The 20952-nt window shown below is 32.7% G+C and overlaps 1 protein-coding gene across 1 annotated transcript in view; it reads right to left on the minus strand.

Moving 5' to 3' along the window:
• Positions 1–8916: 8916 nt before the first annotated feature.
• LOC114342070 (DNA-(apurinic or apyrimidinic site) endonuclease) overlaps positions 8917–20952 on the minus strand; it is a 32558-nt gene continuing 20522 nt past the window's right edge. The window contains exon 7 of the mRNA XM_028292867.2: positions 8917–18446. Within this exon, the coding sequence (XP_028148668.2) occupies positions 18329–18446 (118 nt within the window). The 3' untranslated portion in view covers positions 8917–18328. The remainder of the gene's footprint in view (positions 18447–20952) is intronic.

The raw sequence follows: 20952 nt of genomic DNA on the forward strand, positions 1-20952 counted from the left end.
CAGTCGTCAGATCAATAATGACATACGCGGCAGAAACACGACCCGACACAGAGAGGTCAAAAAGATTGCTCGAAACATCGGAGATGAAAACCCTTCGAGAAATCGATGGTAAGACTCTATGCGACAGATCTAGAAGTACAGATATACGACGGAAATGCAAGGTAGATAACATTAATAAGAAGAATAGAATGGAATGATCACATAAGTCGAAAGACAACAAATAGAGTAGTATGGACAGCGAGAGATGGTTCCCCAATAGGAAGACGATCAGTGGGAAGACCACGAAAACGATGGAACGACAACTTACTAGAGGCACATTGAAAAAAGAGTCATATCTATACTTTGTTAAACAACAATAAAAACAACGACATAAAACGATATCTACAAAATCTATCTGCCACGGAAACCCCCGAATACTCGCTATGGAAGGCAACACGAAAGATTAACAGACCACAACTCTCTAATCCGCCTATCCGGGCCAGTAACGGACGATGGGCTAAAAGTAACAACGAAAAAGCTACAGTCTTTGCCAAATACCTGGAGGAAGTGTTCCAACCACATGCCCAAAACAACAACTCTGATGCAGAAGATAATATTCAATTGTATTTAGAATATCCATACCAACTAGAAGCACCGTTGGAGAAATTTACAGCCAAACAAGTTTTCAACAAAATCCAAACAGATATGAATCCCAAAAAGTCCCCAGGGTTCGACTTAATCACTGCAAGAATTTTAAAAGAACTTCCCAAGAAAGGAGTGCAATATTTGACACAGATTTTTAACGCAATCTTAAGAACTGGTTACTATCCCCTTTTGTGGAAAATGGCACAAATCATCTTAATACCCAAACCAGGCAAGCCTGTAGAATAAGTTAAGTCCTATAGACCTATCAGTCTACTTTCAGTGATGTCAAAGGTTTTTGAAAAACTCTTACTAGACAGATTACAGCCAATCCTCGTGGAAAAGCAGCTAATTCCCAACCACCAGTTTGGATTTAGACAACAACATGCTACCACCGAGCAAATTCATCGAGTCTGCAATTCCATAAACAAAGCCTTAGAAGAGAAGCAATACTGCTCTGCAGCCTTTTTGGATGTCTCGCAGGCTTTTAATAAAGTCTGGCACACTGGCCTGCTATACAAAATAAGAAAAGTCCTTTCTCTCAACTACTTTCTAATCCTCAAGTCCTACCTCTCCGACCGCCATTTCCTTGTAAGAGTTAAAGATCAGTGCACTAACTTATATCCAATCAAAGCTGGAGTACCTCAGGGTAGTGTCCTTGGACCAGTTCTCTACCTACTCTACACAGCAGATCTTCCTACAAGCCAAAACATCATCACAGCCACATATGCAGATGACACAGCAATCATTGCAGCTCACTCGAACCCGTACATCGCCTCGCAACTGCTCCAGACAAATCTCAATGGCGAATTAAAGTAAACGAAAGCAAGTCAGTACATATAACGTTCACTAATCGAAAAGATACGTGCCCAACGGTCTCATTAAATAATCAAGTATGTACTACAACAAAAGCATGATGTAAAAAACCTAGGTATGCACTTGGACCGCAGATTAACGTGGAAGAAACACATATTCACGAAAAGAAAACAGTTGGGTCTGAAACTCAATAAAATGTACTGGCTGATAGGAAAAAGGTCACAACTGAGTTTGTACAATAAAATTTTAGTATACAAGGCAGTGATTAAGCCAATATGGAGCTATGGTATCCAACTGTGGGGATCTGCGTCGAGATCCAATATCGACATCCTGGAGAGATTCCAATCGAAAACCTTGCGCATTATCACAAATGCACCGTGGTACATGCCCAATGAACACATCAATCGTGATCTCCAAATAATGAAGACTGTCAAAGAAGAAATTGCCAGTTATGCCCAAAAATACGACATCCGACTACAAAACCACCCCAACAGGCTAGCGAAGAATCTAATGAGACCCCAGGCAAACAGAAGGCTAAAGCGCCACATTCCAAGCGATCTACGAACAAGATTTTAAATTTCCAAAAATATTTTATTTATTAGAGTTTTATTTATAGGGTTTTATTTATTAGTCACAAATAATTTTATTAAGTACTAAAATTATGATTTCATAGGTTATTGTCACTGGACAGTCTCCAGCAAGTCTCTTTTAATTGTTAAACAATTTACTTATTGTAATTATTATTACAGATTGTAAATAAATTGGATGTTAAAAAAAATATCTATACAAAAGATGAAGAAGAATTTATAAAACGTTGTGCAATATTTCTGTAAAGATTTTTTCTTTGGACGGAAAATAATTCCGTTTACATGCGATATGTTATTAACACTCCCAATTATTAATAATTAACAACAAATTAAACGACGTAAATCAATCAGACTGTGAATTGTTAGCTTTGAAAAAACGGTTATAAAATTTATTTCTTTATTTCACGGTCAGCGGCCTAACTCCACATGCAAAGATCATATCATTAATAGAGGTGTACATTTGAATTTAACGTTTATAAGAGTTTGTCTTTAATTATTACTTTCTGAGGTTGTATTAGGAGGTATGGAAAACGACTATACGTTCAAATAATGATTATTTACGATGGCTCGTCTTAATTTGAATACACTGTAAACTTTTAATAATTTTAAAAGTCTAGTCGCAACATAAGGGGTCTCGTGGGAAATTCTAGCTCGCCGTGATTTGATGGTGGAATTATAGGTTTTTTGGGTCGCTGAATCCGATGGAAGTGGTTTGGAAGCCCAAATTTTGCCCGTTTAATTGTTATTAATAAATTATGGTAAAATTAAGTATTTTTCAGGTATTATTAGAAGCCCTGTAAAGAAATTGATAGTGTTAAGGTCTTCTCTGGTGTATTTTTGGTCGCTGAATAGAATGCGACTAGTCGAGATTACTCAAAATGAGTTCTTATTTTGTTAATAATAAAATAATTGTTTATTCGCAGAAAATATCGATATTTACAGCAAGTTTGTAGTCTTTTTCGTAGTATTTTTATACGCTAAATCGATTGCCACTAGTCGCGTGATGGCTTAAACTACGTTCCGACTTTGTTATTAATAAATTATTGTAAAAATAACTGTTTATGGTACGTTTACTCACGGTTTTTGCTCTAAATTTAAAAAATCCGTTTGGATTGACATGAAATTTGGCATACACATAGCTAACATGTCATAGAAAAAAGTGATATTGTGCCGAAGTGTGCTTTCACCCTGGGAGCGAGTTTCACTTCTTCTCGGGGGTGAAAAAATATACCTTTAAAATAAGTCCGGCACTGGATAAACTGACTAATTCTAAACTTTTGTTCTATAGAGTTTTTTCACCAAGTCAATACTTTTCGAGTTATTTCCGAGTGAAAATGTTCATTTTTCAACAAAAAAAAAACAAGTTTTTAGAGGATTTTTCGCAAATAACTCAAAAAATAAGTATTTATCGAAAAAAAAATGCATAGTAAAAATATATAAAAAATTTTAAAAAAATGGTGTATGTATGAGTTCTTTAGACCCAATACAAGCAGATTTATAGCTAATAAAAAAATAGGATCATATTCGTCAAATTCGAAATCGAATATTTCAACGTGAAATAACCAAAAAATGAAGTAATTTTTGGGGAACACTCATTAGAACCTTTTTAAAGTGTTTAAAAAAGCTTTATTTTTATTTTTATTTTTTTAAAAAGTTTCTAGCATCAAAAGTAAGCAAGTTACGCTCAAAATAAAATTGGTCCCTTTTTGAGGTAAGAAAATCATCCCCTAATAAGCATCTCAAATGAGATTACTCGTTACCGCTTTACAAGTTGCTTTACTCGTGTATGTATTGTTTATATTATCTGTAAGTTTCGTCGGTTCAGAGTGCTTATTTTTGAAAGAGCTGTAGTTGAAAGCGCTTGAACGAGTCAATATTCACGAGAGTATTGAAATTTAGAAACACCAAATCTTTACCAACTTTTGTCTTACAGAAAAACAAAAGATCTGGAGTATTCAGAAAATCAAAGCCTACATTTTTTTACTCTTCGAGTTTTTTGGTTAACAACTTTTAAGTTATTTTGAAAAAAAGCATTTTTTAAACTTACGGATCATATACACACTTAACATAAGTATAGCAACTTGTGAAGCGGTAACGATTAATTTCATTTGAGACGCTAATTAGGGGGCGATTTTCCCGATTTTTGTGTAAAATTCTGGCTGTAAAGACCCCTCTCACCAAATCAAAACTGGTGCGAAACTGCAAACATCTCCTCAACTAGAGTGCATGGGAACGAACGAGCAGATATGTTAGCGAAACAAGGCTCAAGAGAAACTTTTGAAGCCCCAGAACCTTTCTGTGGCATCACTAAAGATGCTACGAAAAACGAGGTTCAGAAATGACTGATAAAGAATCATCAATAGAAATGAAGAACCACTCAAGGGCACTCCAGACTAAAAAAATAATCAAGAATATTGATGAAAAACAGGGTGAATTTTCGATATTTTGCTTTCGCGTTAGAGATATCGGAAAAAATTATTTGTAAAAGTTGTTCCAAATATAATTATAACCCCACATACCAAATTTCATGACAAAATTTGCAAGTCTCAAGATGCATCTCGGGAAAGCCAACTGTACCTATATGTTAGGATCTTCCCCGCAAACTGAAAAAACGAAAAGTGTGAATTTTGTCATAAAATTTGAGATTATCATATTTGGAAAATATTTTTCCGATATCTCTAACGCGAAGCAAAATATAGAAAATTCACCCTGTTTGTTGATTCGCAGTAGGTCGTGTTTAAAATTTAAATTTCAATTGACTTCCTTAAAAAATGTGAACCATCGACCTGTATCATTGTGTAAAATTTCAAATCTGTATTTCTTTTGATAGCCGAAATGTAGGCGTGCCTTCCTCTTAAATGCGACACACTGTATAAAACACGTTTTACAACAAAATATATTTTCGGCAAGGTATGGCATACTGCATGACAGTTATATTTTGAGATGGACGTTGAGAGCTGACTCATATTTTTTTGCAGGAATTGTTTTGAAAGTAACGCATGTAATAATAATTTAGTTATCCTCCCACACAAAACGTCCGGAACATTGTTTAAATAATCAAAATGTCAAAAAATGAAGGAAAAAGTCGATTTTTTCTTCGTATTTTGATTATAACTTTAAAAATATTCACTTCCGAGAAAAGTTGTAGTGACATAAAAGTTGCGCAATTAAATTTTCTACAATATAGGATTAGTTACATATTTTAAAAATGGTCACACTTGTTGCAAAATAGCAATAATTGCGAAAAAAACATAAAAAAATAAGTAGTAAAAATAAGTTTAACCAGAGTATTATGCAGCTGCTGCATTTTCGTTTTGCAAAGAAATTGAGAATGTTTATACATTTTTAATTCATTTACTCTTTTGAGTATTAAGGAATCTTTCTTGTTGGAGCTTTACCATGCTGAGTAGATGAGTTGTGAATTATTTAAAATTCTCTCATCTTAATTTTCTCGGCACCTGTATGACTTATAAATTGTAAAAGTCTCAGGAGGTGTAACCAAAGAAAGTATTCCACCTGTTGTCAATCTGGTGGTACGGAGGCGATATTTATTGTCGTTTTCTGCGCTGCTTCGATTGATAACTTAGTTTGTTTTCCGGTAGATGGCCCTAGTTCATCCGTGACATTTCTTTCTTTGCAATTCGGGAAGGCCCTAAGCTATGGTAAATGGTTAAAGCGGAGAGAAAAGGATATGGGTTTACTGATGAGGGGAAAAAGATCTCCGAAACCGGTATAGACTCTTCCTGCACTCTCCGCTTTAACCAGAGTATTATGCAGCTGCTGCATTTTCGTTTTGCAAAGAAATTGAGAATGTTTATACATTTTTAATTCATTTACTCTTTTGAGTATTAAGGAATCTTTCTTGTTGGAGCTTTACCATGCTGAGTAGATGAGTTGTGAATTATTTAAAATTCTCTCATCTTAATTTTCTCGGCACCTGTATGACTTATAAATTGTAAAAGTCTCAGGAGGTGTAACCAAAGAAAGTATTCCACCTGTTGTCAATCTGGTGGTACGGAGGCGATATTTATTGTCGTTTTCTGCGCTGCTTCGATTGATAACTTAGTTTGTTTTCCGGTAGATGGCCCTAGTTCATCCGTGACATTTCTTTCTTTGCAATTCGGGAAGGCCCTAAGCTATGGTAAATGGTTAAAGCGGAGAGAAAAGGATATGGGTTTACTGATGAGGGGAAAAAGATTTCCGAAACCGGTATAGACTCTTCCTGCACTCTCCGCTTTAACCAGAGTATTATGCAGCTGCTGCATTTTCGTTTTGCAAAGAAATTGAGAATGTTTATACATTTTTAATTCATTTACTCTTTTGAGTATTAAGGAATCTTTCTTGTTGGAGCTTTACCATGCTGAGTAGATGAGTTGTGAATTATTTAAAATTCTCTCATCTTAATTTTCTCGGCACCTGTATGACTTATAAAAAGAAAGTATTCCACCTGTTGTCAATCTGGTGGTACGGAGGCGATATTTATTGTCGTTTTCTGCGCTGCTTCGATTGATAACTTAGTTTGTTTAAAAAAATAAGTATTCGCATTTTACGTTTTTCAACCATTTTATGCTACACTTAGGCCACTAATATTTTAACCAGAAAAACTTTGTGATATAGTAAAACAATACTCTGAATTTAATTAAGATCGGTTCAATAGATTTTGCAAAATAAATTTTGCAATCCAGCTTTCGCAAAAAAAATTCATTTTTTAAAAATGTTGCAGAACCTCATTTCAAATGACTGTAGCTTATTTATGTATTCTTAATTTAATGTCCAGGTTTCAAGTCCATATTGCGGTATCGAGAACACGTAGCATCCCAAAGCTTTTACTCTCAGTTCTAATCTAAGGTCTTTGTTGCAGTGAATTGTTTTCATTTTTACCAACGCATTTCTATCCTGGTACTTATTTCTGTTGTTTGATCATTTTTCTCTGAAATTAAGGTTCCTAGGTATTTGTATTTTTTAACTCTTTTTATCGTTATATCTCCGAAATGTATGTTTGTTTGTATATTTGTTTGTTTTTATTATTACCATATTTTAGTCTTTTTATATTAATTTTTAGTCCATATTTTTTACAGAAATTGTTTATCTTGTACTTGTTTAGTAGTAGTTGGAGTTGTTCAGCAGAGATTTCCTTAATAGTCCAGGTCGCATCTGTTTTGAGATGGACGTTGAGAGGTGACAAATTTTTTTGCAGAAATTGCTTGAAAATGACTCAAATAATAATATTTGAGTTATCCTCCCACTCAAAATGGCCCAGAACATTGTTTAAATAATCAAAATGCCAAAATATGAAGGAAAAATTCGATTTTTTTATTGGTTTTTTGATTATAACTTTAAAACTATTCATTTTTGAGAAAAGTTGTACTGACATAACAGTTGCGCAATTAAATTTCCTACAATATAGAATTGGTTAAAAATTTTAAAAATTGTCACTCTTGTTGCAAAGTAGCAATAATTACGAAAAAACCATAAAAAAAAACAAGTACACTCGCATTTTACGTTTTTAAACCAATTATGGTGCACTTGGGACCTACGTATTTTACCCAGAAAAACTTGTATGTATTAAAACAATACTGCAAATTTCATTAAGATGGGTTTAATAGATTTTGCAAGCCAGCTTTTGCAAAAAAAAAATCATTTTTTCAAAATGTTGCAGGACTAAAAATAAAGCAGATAGCAAGTTTAAATTTTGTTTACGTATAGAAGAATACTGTACCTTTTATTTGCAATATTACGGCGTCAGGAATTGTTTTAAATAAACATTAATTTTTGGTGCTACGCGCAGGACAGCGGGGTTCGATTCACACAAGTTGATTTCCACCAAAATTTTTTCCAATCAATATCTAATATATTATTTTCTTACTCTATATTTTGTTGTATTTTAATATTTTAATTACACAAAAATCAAATTAATTTGATTATTGTTTGTGAAATATTGTCTAAACAATTGCATATGTTTAAAAATAATAAACTTTTATTCTCTAAGTTAAAATATATGAACAAAGAAAGCTTTTGCTAAAAAAGTGTTCTATCAAAGGACAGAGTATGAGTTTTTATTTTGCAATAAACAAATTTATTTACATATATATCGAAATGTACTAAAAATTAAAATTTATCAATCATTATCAAAGGTCATTGGAATGCCAAATCAGAGCAAACGTATCCGATGTCGTGCGCGTAGCACCAAAAATTAATGTTTATTTAAAAAAAATTCCTGATGCCGCAGTAGTGAACCGAGTTTAATTTTGCAAATTGCAAATGAAAGATACAGTATTCTTCTATAAGTAAAAAAAATTCAACTTACTGTCTGCTTTATTTTCAGTCCTGCAACATTTTGAAATTTTTTTTTTGCGAAAGCTGGATTGCAAAATTTGTTAAACCGATCTTAATGAAATTTACAGTATTGTTTTATTATATCATAAAGTTTTACTGGGTAAAATATAAAGGTCCTAAGTGTAGCATAAATGGTTGAAAAACGTAAAATGCGAGTAATTGTTTTTTTGTTTTTTTTTTCGCAATTATTGCTATTTTGCAACAAGAGTGACAATTTTTAAAATTTTTAACTAATCCTATATTGTAGGAAATTTAATTACGCAACCTTTATTTCAGTACAACTTTTCGTGGAAATGAATACTTTTAAAGGTATAATCAAAAAACGAAGAAAAAAATCGAATTTTTCGTTCGTTTTCTGACATTTTGATTATTTAAACAATGTTCCAGACCTTTTTGAATGGGAGGATAACTCAAATATTTTTATATGGGTTATTTTCAAGCAATTTCTGCAAAAAAATGAGTCACCTTTCAGCATCCAAATGTACCAATATTTTTACAGATGCGCCCTGGTCTAAGTGGTTAAGGGCTAAAATTGTGGTAAATAAATAAAAAACTGTTTTAGCTCTACTAAAAATATATTTAGTTAATATATATATAGTATACAATCCAACATCAGATCTAAAAGATAATCTTCAGGGGATTTTGAACTACAAAATACATATAACAAAAATATGAACGTCGGATAAAAAATCCTTAATAACTAGTTAAACATAGTATACAGACATACATAAACATACGAAGGGTACAGGAAAAGAATGGCAATACTCCATTTGGATTTATTTCGAACATATTGAAAATTCAGATTTATTAACTTATTATAAAGTCAAATATAAAGAAAAATCGTCAGTCAAATTTAAAAAATAATAATAAGATAATAATTACTTAAGACTTTATATTAGGTATATTATTTTGACTTAATAATAAGTTAATAAATAAAAACAAAATCAATGGGAAAATCCCAGTACATAGCTGGCTGTATACCATAATTAAAAATCATACAGAATTAAACATTTCGTTTGTACAATGGTATAAAAAGTTTATTATTGAAAAACTATTAAAAAGTCATCCAAAAGGATTCGCAAAACGTTTTCGATCTAGATCAGATCATCTTCAGTGCGTTCTGCTTAGTAGATGAAACTAGCAACCCTATCAAATAGGTGACATCGAGAAATATGATTTACATGTTAATAATCTGATGTTAGTAGCGACTAACGATGTTAAAGTCGAAGTTAAAAAATCTATCAAATTTATCTTTTAACATCGACTTAGAGTCCCTACTAACATCAGATTATTAACATGTAAATCAGATTTCTCGATGTCACCTATTTGATAGAGTTGGGGGACATCCATAAACTACGTCGTTGAGAAGAGGGAGGGGGGCTTGCTTATTTCGACGAAATACGACAGGGGGGTGGGGGAGTATGAGTGCACATTCGACGTCGTTTAATATATTGGTATATTTAAATTTGTCGCTATTGCCTCTATAAATATAATTTTTTACTTGCTTTTACCAGCATTAAAGTATCAGATATTCAAATAAAAACGTATAGTTTTTGAAATGACATTAAAAATAAAACAAAATGTTTACGAATAAATACACCTTTGTTAAAATTAAAAAGAATTCTCTTATAGATACTTTTATCGCATACATTTCGTTTTTATCAGTCACAGCCTTAAAATAATATTAGGTAGCACTTTTGTACAGGACAACAAACAATAAGACATTGTTCTTTGGGTTTAAACAAGAGCTTCTATATATACAGAACAACGCCTGGAAGCAAACAATATTAAATTGTTAGTTCAGTTATGTGCTGCATACTGTGTGTGAAAAAATAGTTCTGAAAGAATGAATGGAAATAAAATATTGTGTTCTATTTAGTTAGTAAGTCGTATTTATACTTAGAGAAGATTTATACGCAAAATCTTGGTCCAATACTATTTAAATGCATTCATTTTTTTCGAATACTCAGAAAACTAATAAAATTTTTTGAAAAATTTAAACGCAGATTGAGAGATTACATTATTACCGAGGGCCAAAAGTTTCTGAAAACATCTATAATGTTTATTTTAATAAGTTACAGCGATAAAAAAAGAGAATATTTAGTCTGATTTTTAAGTTCAAAAATTTCATTCAAAAGAAACCTTTAATAATGTAATAATAATGTAATCTTTCATTCTGCGTTTATATTTTTCAAATATATTTATTAGTTTTCTCAGGATTCGAAAAAATAATGCATTTAAATAGCATTGGACCAAGATTTTGCGCCTACCCCCTTAATTCTTCTTGTTATGATACATTCGCGAATAAAGTTTCAAGGTTAATTTAAAAAAAGGAATAACATTGAATTTTTTTAAATCACTGAAAGGGGGGTCGTGAACTGCAATGACGACGTCGACATGGGGGGGGGGGGTGTTCGTCTGTAAACGACAAATTACGACGGAGGGGGGGAGAGGGTATTAAAAAGTCCAATTTTTTTACGACGTAGTTTATGGATGCCCCCTTGCTAGTTTCATCTACTAAGCAGAACGCACTGAAGATAATCTGATCTAGATCGAAAACGTGTTGCGGATCCTTTTGATGACTTTTTAATAGTTTTGTTAATAAACTTTTTATACCATTGTACAAACGGAAGTTTTTACTTCTGTATGAAAGTTAATAAATCTTAATTTTCAATGGACTATTCCCTTTCCTCCCATGTACCCTTCATATAGACAAACAGTATAGAAGATTCGCTCCCCCACGTGATGTTTTACATTTCAATATCACTAAAACTCATAACAAAAAATCATAATATGCGTTAAGAATATCTGATCGGAACATAATCATTGAGCTAGAATAATAACAACAGTCTTATTGTAAACGGCAGTTATCGAAACCGTCATGTTACGCATTTCTTTGACAACAAATACTGTCGTCAATGGTCGCATTCAGGAGATGAAAAAGTGAGGGAGCAGTTCCCGATGGAGCGGTAACAGTTGTGTTTAGTCTTGTGAACGCTCCGCCCCGTAAATTCGTGACAGCCTATCACTTTCTGTTATATGTGAGGTTATATACTGAAATGGGCTGGGCCTCGATTTTTGACCCTTCGCTTCGTTATCGAACGTATTCGCTTCGTATCTGTTTAGTATACGAAGCGAATACGTTCGATAACGAAGCGAAGGGTCAAAAATCGAGGCCCTGTTCCTTTCTATTTTGAGGTGGAGAGCGGACTGTAGACTTTTTAATGGGTTGGAACAGCCACGGTGAGCAGACCTAGTACACTATTCTGTGTAGGTATCTGCTCGTTTGGGGTAGATTAAAATGCTGGCTAAATATTATGCCGTTTAATGACAAGCGAAGAAATTATGACAATTAAATCTCACAGTGTCGGCCAAGGTTTTGTTTGTATTGAGCGTTGCCATGGAACTAAAACCGCGTTCGCTCAGCATGTAGGGACAACGCTTTAACCATATACTTATCTGTGCACTAAATTGTTTTATCGCCAACTGTCACTAAAGTCATTCATTATTGTACTCATTTGACGCCATTTGCGGCAGTAAAGTAACACTTTATTGTATTGAAAGAAGAATTTTACTTTACCTGCCGCGATTATTAATCAAATTAACCGAGATTGAATGTAAGTGGTCGATGGCAGTAATCGATTATTGATTTGAGTGAACTTAACAGTTGTTTACTTTAATAATTAAAAATATTGTATAAAATTTACGATATATTTAATTAAATTTATGTCAAAAAGTGAAATTCTTAGTATTTTGTAATTACATTCATATAAAATAAACCAAAACTTTGCCGATTTAGTAATTATTCAATATTGATAACTATCGATTAAAAATCGAAAGCGGCCAAGTCATCTGTCATCACTGTCATGAAATTTTTATTACGTCAAAAATTTAAAACGTTCTTTAATTGTAAATTGTAATTGTTAAAACCAATATCAAATTATGTTAGCGATAAAATTTTGTATGCACCACGTCAGTAAAAACTCTTTATCGAACTCTCTGTTACTCACCTCGCTCGCTACGCTCGTAATATCAGACTCGTTCGATAAAGAGTCACTTTACTGACTTGGTACATAAATAACTATGTTACTTCATAATCATGGTCAAAGACCATGGATTGTTTACCGTCTGCGCTATTTTCAATCGATAATTGAGGCGCTCAGAGCAACAGTGGCCTAACCCACAAATTAAGCATTTTTAGATTAATATATCAATAACAGCAGCAACATTAAATCTTTCTATTAACAAAGATTGTAACGAACCCCCTTATCTATGGATATGAGCCACGGCAAGTGATGAGCTGATCTACCAGAGACGACCGTAGGAGTGTCCGTGTTGGCGCATTCCTTCTTCATATCACCGCTGGGGGAAACCGAAGGAGAGGGCATCGAGAGCATATTTAAGACGAGCCAAGAGAATGAGAAAATCAGTTGTTGCTAGCGTGTTGAACTAGCAATAGCTCGATTGGTAGAGATGCACCGTATGTGAGGTGGAACTATGCCTAGGTGGACGCCACAGTAGTGACCTGGAGTCTTGCAATGACCGTTATCGCAGTGGGCGGTAGTAGCGAGGAACGAGTGACTGTATAATAATATTGTTTTTCCTTTGCAGAAGATAAAATTATATTTTACTTTATTTATTTTAACTATATATAATTATCTTAAATATATTTACTTTATTTTTAACCTGTGTTTTACTGAGTCTGTCGTCATAAAAGAGCTACCCGTTACAAGGTCTACACAACCTACCTCTAGATTTGGCTAAATGACGCTACATAATTTGTAGCATAATAAGTACAATGTAAATACGAATGCAAAGACGCATTTATCATAAAAATGCGTTTGTAGGGTTAGGCCACTGTTGCTCCGAGCGCCTCAATTAGTACTGGACGGGACGCCATCTTTCAACAAGGCTATTGACAAATTCACAAAAGTAGCATACATTGGACGCAGGTAGCGGAATTAAAATGATCTCACTGTCATGGCGACCGTTCCGTAACACGTTCCGCAAGTAGCGCCACATTCAGAGAATGAATTCTCAACAGTTGCGGAACCGCTCCATCACTTTTTCGTGTCCTGAATCTGATATATATACTGCACGATACCTTTGCGATACAATTTTATTGTGCAATATGTTAATTTCAAGACTCTTCTGTATTTTTTGGCTATTATAAGTAAAAATTGAAATGAGCGCTGAACGGTTGTGGTGTATTACTGTAAAGGTACGTATCCACTATGTTCGCGAACCTCTTGCGCTCAGCGCTCGCTTCAACTTATCCACTCGATACGGCATGCGCTCCTCTACATATAAACCGCCACCGATTGGAGCACTGTGACGGAGCGCGCACTGTTGCACGGTCCGGGAGCGCCAACGTATCTACAATGTGGAGCAGTTGCAGGAGCGCGAACATAGTGGATACGTGCCTTTAGCACGTGGAACTTCGGTTGTATAGCCACTCTCAACTAATGACAACATTTACACAATAAAAACGAAATTACTACTGTACCTGTCACTTGGGATGAGCAAACGGAATAGGACTACTCAACGCTTCTCATTTGTTTTGGGCACTTGTCATATGTCATATAATATTAATATATTTAAGTCATACGTCTTTGACTTTCAAGTTCTTTAATAACCTCCTTTAAGTACTTTACCTAATTACTTTACTTAAGTACCTCTAAGTCCTTTATGTACTTTAATATTATATGACAAGTGCCCGAAACAAATGAGAAGCCCTATGGAAAAGGTTTTCAGATCTAAACAGAACGGCTGTTTACTTTCCTGCTGCTATTAGAATACTTCACAGAAAGAACACTCTAAATATATTACAACTGTAGAGCAAAAAAATATAACCAATAGACTTTTAAGCGTCATGTATTGGTACAACTTTTAAAGTTGATAGTCTTAGCAACAGGATAAAAACAACCGTTTTACATCATGCACACAGTAAAAGATCTTTATTCAAGCTTCCGCTGTTCCAGTCTTAATATTTGCACATAATGCATTCGCGAATCCAACATTAGCAGTATCTTATATACTTATTATATTTCAAGAATACTTAAATATTTTTCAGTAATCTGCCAATACCAAATCAAAATATATGAGGCTAACTGAATTAGGGGTGTAGGAGCAAAATCTTGGTCAAATGCTATTTAAATGCATTCATTTTTTTCGAATCCTGAGAAAACTAATAAGTGTTTTTGAAAAATTTAAACAGAAAATGAAAGATTACATTATTACCGAGGGCCAAAAGTCCCTTACAATAAACAAAATGTTTCATTTGAATGAAATATTTGAAATTAAAAATCACTAAATTTTTTTTGACCCCTGTAACTTATTAAAATAAACAATATAAAAGTTTTCAGGGGTTTTTAGTTATAAAACTATAAGTTGTTACTCTGATTCCAAGAAAAGTAGACACTATATATTAGAGAAAATGTTCATATAGCATACAGAAGGAAAATTCATGTGTAGTATTCCCTGCTAGAAAATAGAAGGGTATGAAATACTAGATGTTTGTCTAGTTACATAAAATGCACACCCCTTAACCCGGGAGCAGTCGCGCTCACTTATTTCACGTAAGCAGTCGCACGTAGAGAAAAAAAATCAAACAATACGAATTTAAATACCAATTTAAAACAAATGGCCTAACCGGTTAACTCCCCATAACTCGATTCGAATTCCATATAGGTCACCGTTTAGCATATATAGTGAAACTAACTTTTTGAAATTTTTAGCCCCCTAGATGGTCATGTGACCCACCTAGAGCCTAATTAGAGTTTTTATTTTTTATCTCAGCCGCATCGAGAACTAGCGAAAAACTTTCTGTCCGAAAATTTTTTTTTAATTTTTGGCGGGAAATTTGAATTTTAGAACGATTTTAAAATTTTAAATGAGTATAAAAAAATAACTAAGACATTCGTTTTCACGAAAAAAATATATAACGTGTATTTTTGCATAATGTTTCACCCTGAATTTTTTCAAATTTTTAAAATTGGTGAAACGCACTTATAAAAATAAAAAACCGCATTTTTCGTTTTTTTTTTGGTTTTTGATACAATTTTATACATGTTTTTCAAAAAAGGTAACACCGTCACTGGAATAGGTAAAAAACTGAAAAATAATTGGAGTTTGCTTAATAAAAATTTTTTTATAACGCCATCCATTTTCAAGATACAGGGCGTTGAAGAAAACAAAATTTTACACATTTTTTACGATTTTGCCGAAACTACTGGCAACATTGTAATAAAACTTGGCGGGTTTTAAGAGGTAGTTATTGTGCATGTTTTGACACACAATTAAGGATTTGATATTCATCATTGGCGCGCTTAGGGGTAATGGTCTGAACTTTTCAAAGAAAGAAAGATAGTACGGCACCGACATATTTCAAATTAACAATCATTTTTGAATCCCTCGTTCAATTTGCGATAAAAAAACTATCTTCTCATTTTTTCATACGAGGCGCCGTTTTGCTGCAAAAAATAAAATATCTTAACGCTTCCAAAGTATTCGAATTAGCTTTTATAATGGATGTACGAGTTTATGTAGATGTAAAAACTACTAATAGTAGTATTTTATTTCATAGAAGTTCGAATACTTTGTAAGGGTTAAGATGTATTATTTTTTGAATAAAAATGGCGCGTCGCATGAAAAATAGGAAGATAGATTTTTTGTCACAAATTTAACGAGGGATTCAAAAACGATTGTCAATTTGAAATATGTCAGTGGCGTACTATCTTTTTTCTTTAAAAAGTTCAGACCATTACCCCTATGCGCGCCAATGATAAATATAAAATTCTTAATTGTATGTAAAAAAAATGCACAACAACTACCTCTTAAAACTCGCCAAATTGTATTACAATGTTGCCAGTAGTTTCAGCAAAATCGTAAAAAATGTGTAAAATTTTGTTTTCTTCAATTCCTTGTATTTTCTTCAATTCCTTGTATCTTGAAAATGGATGGTATTACAAAAAATTTGTATTTTCTTCAATTCCTTGTATCTTGAAAATGGATGGTATTACAAAAAATTTTTATTAAGCAAACCCCAATTATTTTTCAGTTTTTTACCTATTCTAGTGACGGTGTTACCTTTTTTGAAAAACATGTATAAAATTGTATCAAAAAACGAAAAAAAAAACCGAAAAAATGCGGTTTCTTATTTTTAAAGGTGCGTTTCGCCAATTTTAAAAATTTGATAAAATTCAGGGTGAAATATTATGCAAAAATACAGGTTATATATTTTTTCGTGAAAACGAATATATTAGTTATTTTTTTATACTCATTTAAAATTTCTAAATTGTTCTAAAATTTTAATTTCCCGCCAAACATTAAAAAAATTTTTTTCGGACAGAACTTTTAAAGCTTACAACTTTTTTATTTAAAGTTTTTCGCTAGTTCTCGATGCGGCTGAGATAAAAAATAAAAACATAAAAGCCCTAATATGGCTCTAGGTGGGTCACATGACCACCTAGGGGGCTACAAATTTCAGAAAGTTAGTTTCACTATATATGCTAAACGGCGACCTATATGGAATTCGAGAGTTGGGGGCACTTTTCATCATCTTACCCGGTTAGGCCCTTTCTATTTTATAATATTTTTATTTAGTTGTTATGTTAAAAATATCTATTTCTAACAATTTTAACACTAGAATGTCTGGCTTAGCATACCTACCTAGAAAGCCGGAAGGGATCATTTTGGCCCCACGTTCTTTAATCAATTAAAACTCAGTTTAAAGAAATTAAATCAACTCTAGACGGTAGAATCTAATTTTATTTTTTACTTTTATTGTTTAACACATTCGCTGCCAATCAAAAACATTCGGAACACCATACAATTTGCAGTTTTTGATATTTGCCACACATTGCCTTGTTACAACCGTGGCAATGATTTGAAGTATGATTTCCTTTACAAAATATTTTCAACTGATATTTTTTTCGTTTTTGGATAGTAACAGTGATAGTTGTTGGTAGACCTGGTGTTGCTAGACGTAGTTCCAGATTTCGGGAGACAAGGTATGGGGCCCATAATTCTTCACACAGCCGAAGAATAAACTTACGGAGACTGAGTCTACTTCCAGTTATTTCTTTATAAATAATCCATGCATTTATTGCTTCCAAGTCAAGAGTATGATAAAACACGTACATAGGACATCGTCTTGAAGTTGCTTTTGTAGTATAAAGACGCGTCATTTGGTCCTCTACACCAACAATTGCATCTTTGTGTTCACTTGTGTTCGCCAACAATTGTATCTTTATTACCTAGATGATCAGTACCAGTATAAGAGTAACCATTTACAATAAACATACATAAATATAATTTTACCCATTCGACAGGAATTTGAAAGAAAGGATCGTCGAATTTACCAGAAAACGATAATAACTTACACGGGGCCAATTTGGCCCCTTTAGACTTCTATGGTAGATTTGTTTAAAAAACCATTAAATAAATTTAGTAAACAATATTTTTTTGTTTTAAATAAGGCTTTGTATCAAAATATTAAAAGTCATAAAATATGAAAATATTATTGCCTCAAATAAAAAAACTACAATAACTTTAAATCGCAACAGGGGCCAAATTGGCCCCTCCGGCTTTCTAGTGTTAAAGCTAATTGGTTCTCACCAAAGCCATAAATTCCACACAAAAAAATAAATAAATAAAAAGAAAATAAAAAAGAATTTAAATTTTTTTTAAAAACTCCCACGCATTAATACAATCTTCTTCGAGGCATTTACGAGTAGAAAGCAAAATTTTTCATCAAATTATCACGGAAAAGGATAAAATGTTAGATTTTTTCTAACGGCGCGATTGCTCGCGGGTTAATACTGAAAAAAAGTTTGATTAGCTTTACATTTTTTATACAACATAATCTACAGCTAATAAAGATCTTTTACTGTGTATGTAACACGCAATATTACGTTAAAAATGATCTTTTAAAGAGCATCCAATTGGCAGAATGGTCCAAGGTGAATTTATGCATTGATGAAAAGTGTTACAGGGCAGTGATCGGACCCTAATACTTCTGTTCTATATTTAACATCACAGACCCCCTTCATCAGTTTTTCGGAAACTAAAAAGTAGTCTAGCCGCCTGCAAAATACAAAAAGGTGTTATTAGCATATTAAGTTAATAAATCCAATAAATAAGAAGAAAAACCTCCGGCGCCCCTGAGGGGCATAAGGAGTTTCGAGAAAGAAGAAGTTAATAAATCGTCCCAAAATGAAGAAATTGAAAAACTAGTGAATGAAAAGAAGAAATTGTACCAGAAATATTTGAATACTAAACGAGAAGAATACTACCAGATATATTAAGACAAAAGAGAAGATCTTAGAAAGTAAAAGAAACATATGGGACAGAAAATGTAAAGAGATTGACACCAATCTAAATAGGAACAAAACAGTGTAGCGAATCTTGAAAATTCATAAACAGAGCGAAATCCAACGAGAAAACAAACAATTCCATACAATTAATACAAAGTCAAGCATGGGTCCAGCATTACAAATCCCTATTAACAAAAAAAAAACTGGAATATTCTTTTTCTCATAGGCATCTTTCAGTGCGTCACAGTTTTTCGATTTCTTTCTAACGCATTAAATTGTATGTGACAGAAAAAAGGCACGTCCGTGATTAAAATCATTGATAACATTTCTGTACCATCCGTGAATAAGTCAAATCTTAAATTTTTTATTCTTCAAAACTAATAAAATGTTTAAAATGGCCATACCGAAAAGTTTGCATTTTTGAGTTATCGACTTATTCACAGATGGTACAGATTTATTCTAGTTGTCGATAGATGGCGCTATAATCGAAAAAAAAATTATTTACGAATTGTATAATAAATCTGCAAATATAATCTATACAATTTATAAAGCTATACAAATTAAAGAAAATACCATTTTATAAATGCAATAAACACAATTGATTTGTTTTTATGCCAAATTGCAAATAAAATGTGACAACTGTCAGATTTAACTAAAACGTCATGTTAGAATAAATGTTATAAATGTGTACTGGTGAACAGGGATCTCGTGAAATGGGTGGGGCTTGTACTGCGCAGACAAAGAAAGCCTTCGATCAGAAAAAGATGAAATTTACCCGAATATTACCGCTTTGTTCGTACCGCAATGTTGTCAATATGTGAATGACCACAGTAATATTGGGTATTTTTAGTATGATATCTAAAGAAATGAGTTCTAAATAATTGACACTCTGCATGACGTGTAGATTCATAATCAGGTAAGAAATTTTTAAAAGATTGTATAGAATAAAAGGCAAGCACTTTAATTTTAAAAGATCCTAATTGGAAAACTGTATTACTGATAAGTATTTAACGTTTCAAAATAAATATTTAAATAACGCAATAATTATATGATTTTTACTATCATTTTAATATTTTAAATTCATTTTAATATAACAGTAAAAAATTCGGCAAAATTATTTTATTTCATTTAAAAGGTATGTATAACATTATCTATTGTAAAATATTACTGAAAATTCTGAAACAATAATAGCATTAATGAGTAACGTTGTTTGTGTTGACTGAATGTATGTTTCATCCATATACACTACAGGGCGATCTTCTTCTCTGTACTTATTAACACCTCTTAAGTAGTGTATAGGTACGAAGCTTATGGATGTCGTATCTTTCCATTAGAAGTCTTTGATTTGTTTTTGATTTTCTCCAAGGGAAACCAGTGTCTCTTATAATTAATCTAAAATTTCTTAAAAACTACCTTGATCGCCTCAACCATCTCTGAATTTAGACAGAATATTTTTTAGCTGAGGTATTTATGCATCGCTCGTATGCAAATATGAATAATACGCTTTAACACATCTTTATCAATATCTTCAAAAGTTTGCTTATTTTTTCTGTTACAATGTTTTCTTGGAGAGGAAAACGAGGAGCATTGTCCTGCAATTACATATATTCCATTAGTGTCAGCATAAAGAAGCTGCTATGGATACCATATAAAATATGGTATAGGTATTTGTTTACTACTTTCTATAAGGCATAACTTGTTCAATTTTAGTTTAACTGAGACTCTACATATTATTGTACTTTTGGAAACACCTGTCGCGTCTATCACACGCTCTTTTATGCTATGATGAGGTATTGTGACACCTTCTTCAGCTACCTTTTTCATGAAGGCTAACATATTAGCATTTATTTCTCGACTTTGACTATTATCAGGTCGTCCAGATAATTTAATTTTAAGCTCCATGCTACAATTAAGGCCATAAGAGCCAGAGTGGCCTAACTGATTTTAACATTACTTTATATAATCAAAGAAAATGATCAAAAGCTAGCAATGTCCGATTGTTTTAGTCGTTTCAGTCGATTTCAAAACAATCGGACATTGATAGCTTTTGATCATTTTCTTTGATTATGTAAAGTAATGTTAAAATCAAGTAGGCCACTCTGGCTCTCATGGCCTCAATTAAATAACACTAATTTAGGTATATCTACTTTTTTATATTACAATTATTATTATTTACTTTTACAGTTTTTAATTTTAGAGTTCCAAAAAGAACTTTTGCATGAAATGAGTAAAATTAAAATAATTAAAACAGAATATACAAATACAAAACGTAGAAT

This window comes from Diabrotica virgifera, chromosome 8, assembly GCF_917563875.1.
Source record: "Diabrotica virgifera virgifera chromosome 8, PGI_DIABVI_V3a".
NCBI lineage: Eukaryota > Metazoa > Arthropoda > Insecta > Coleoptera > Chrysomelidae > Diabrotica > Diabrotica virgifera.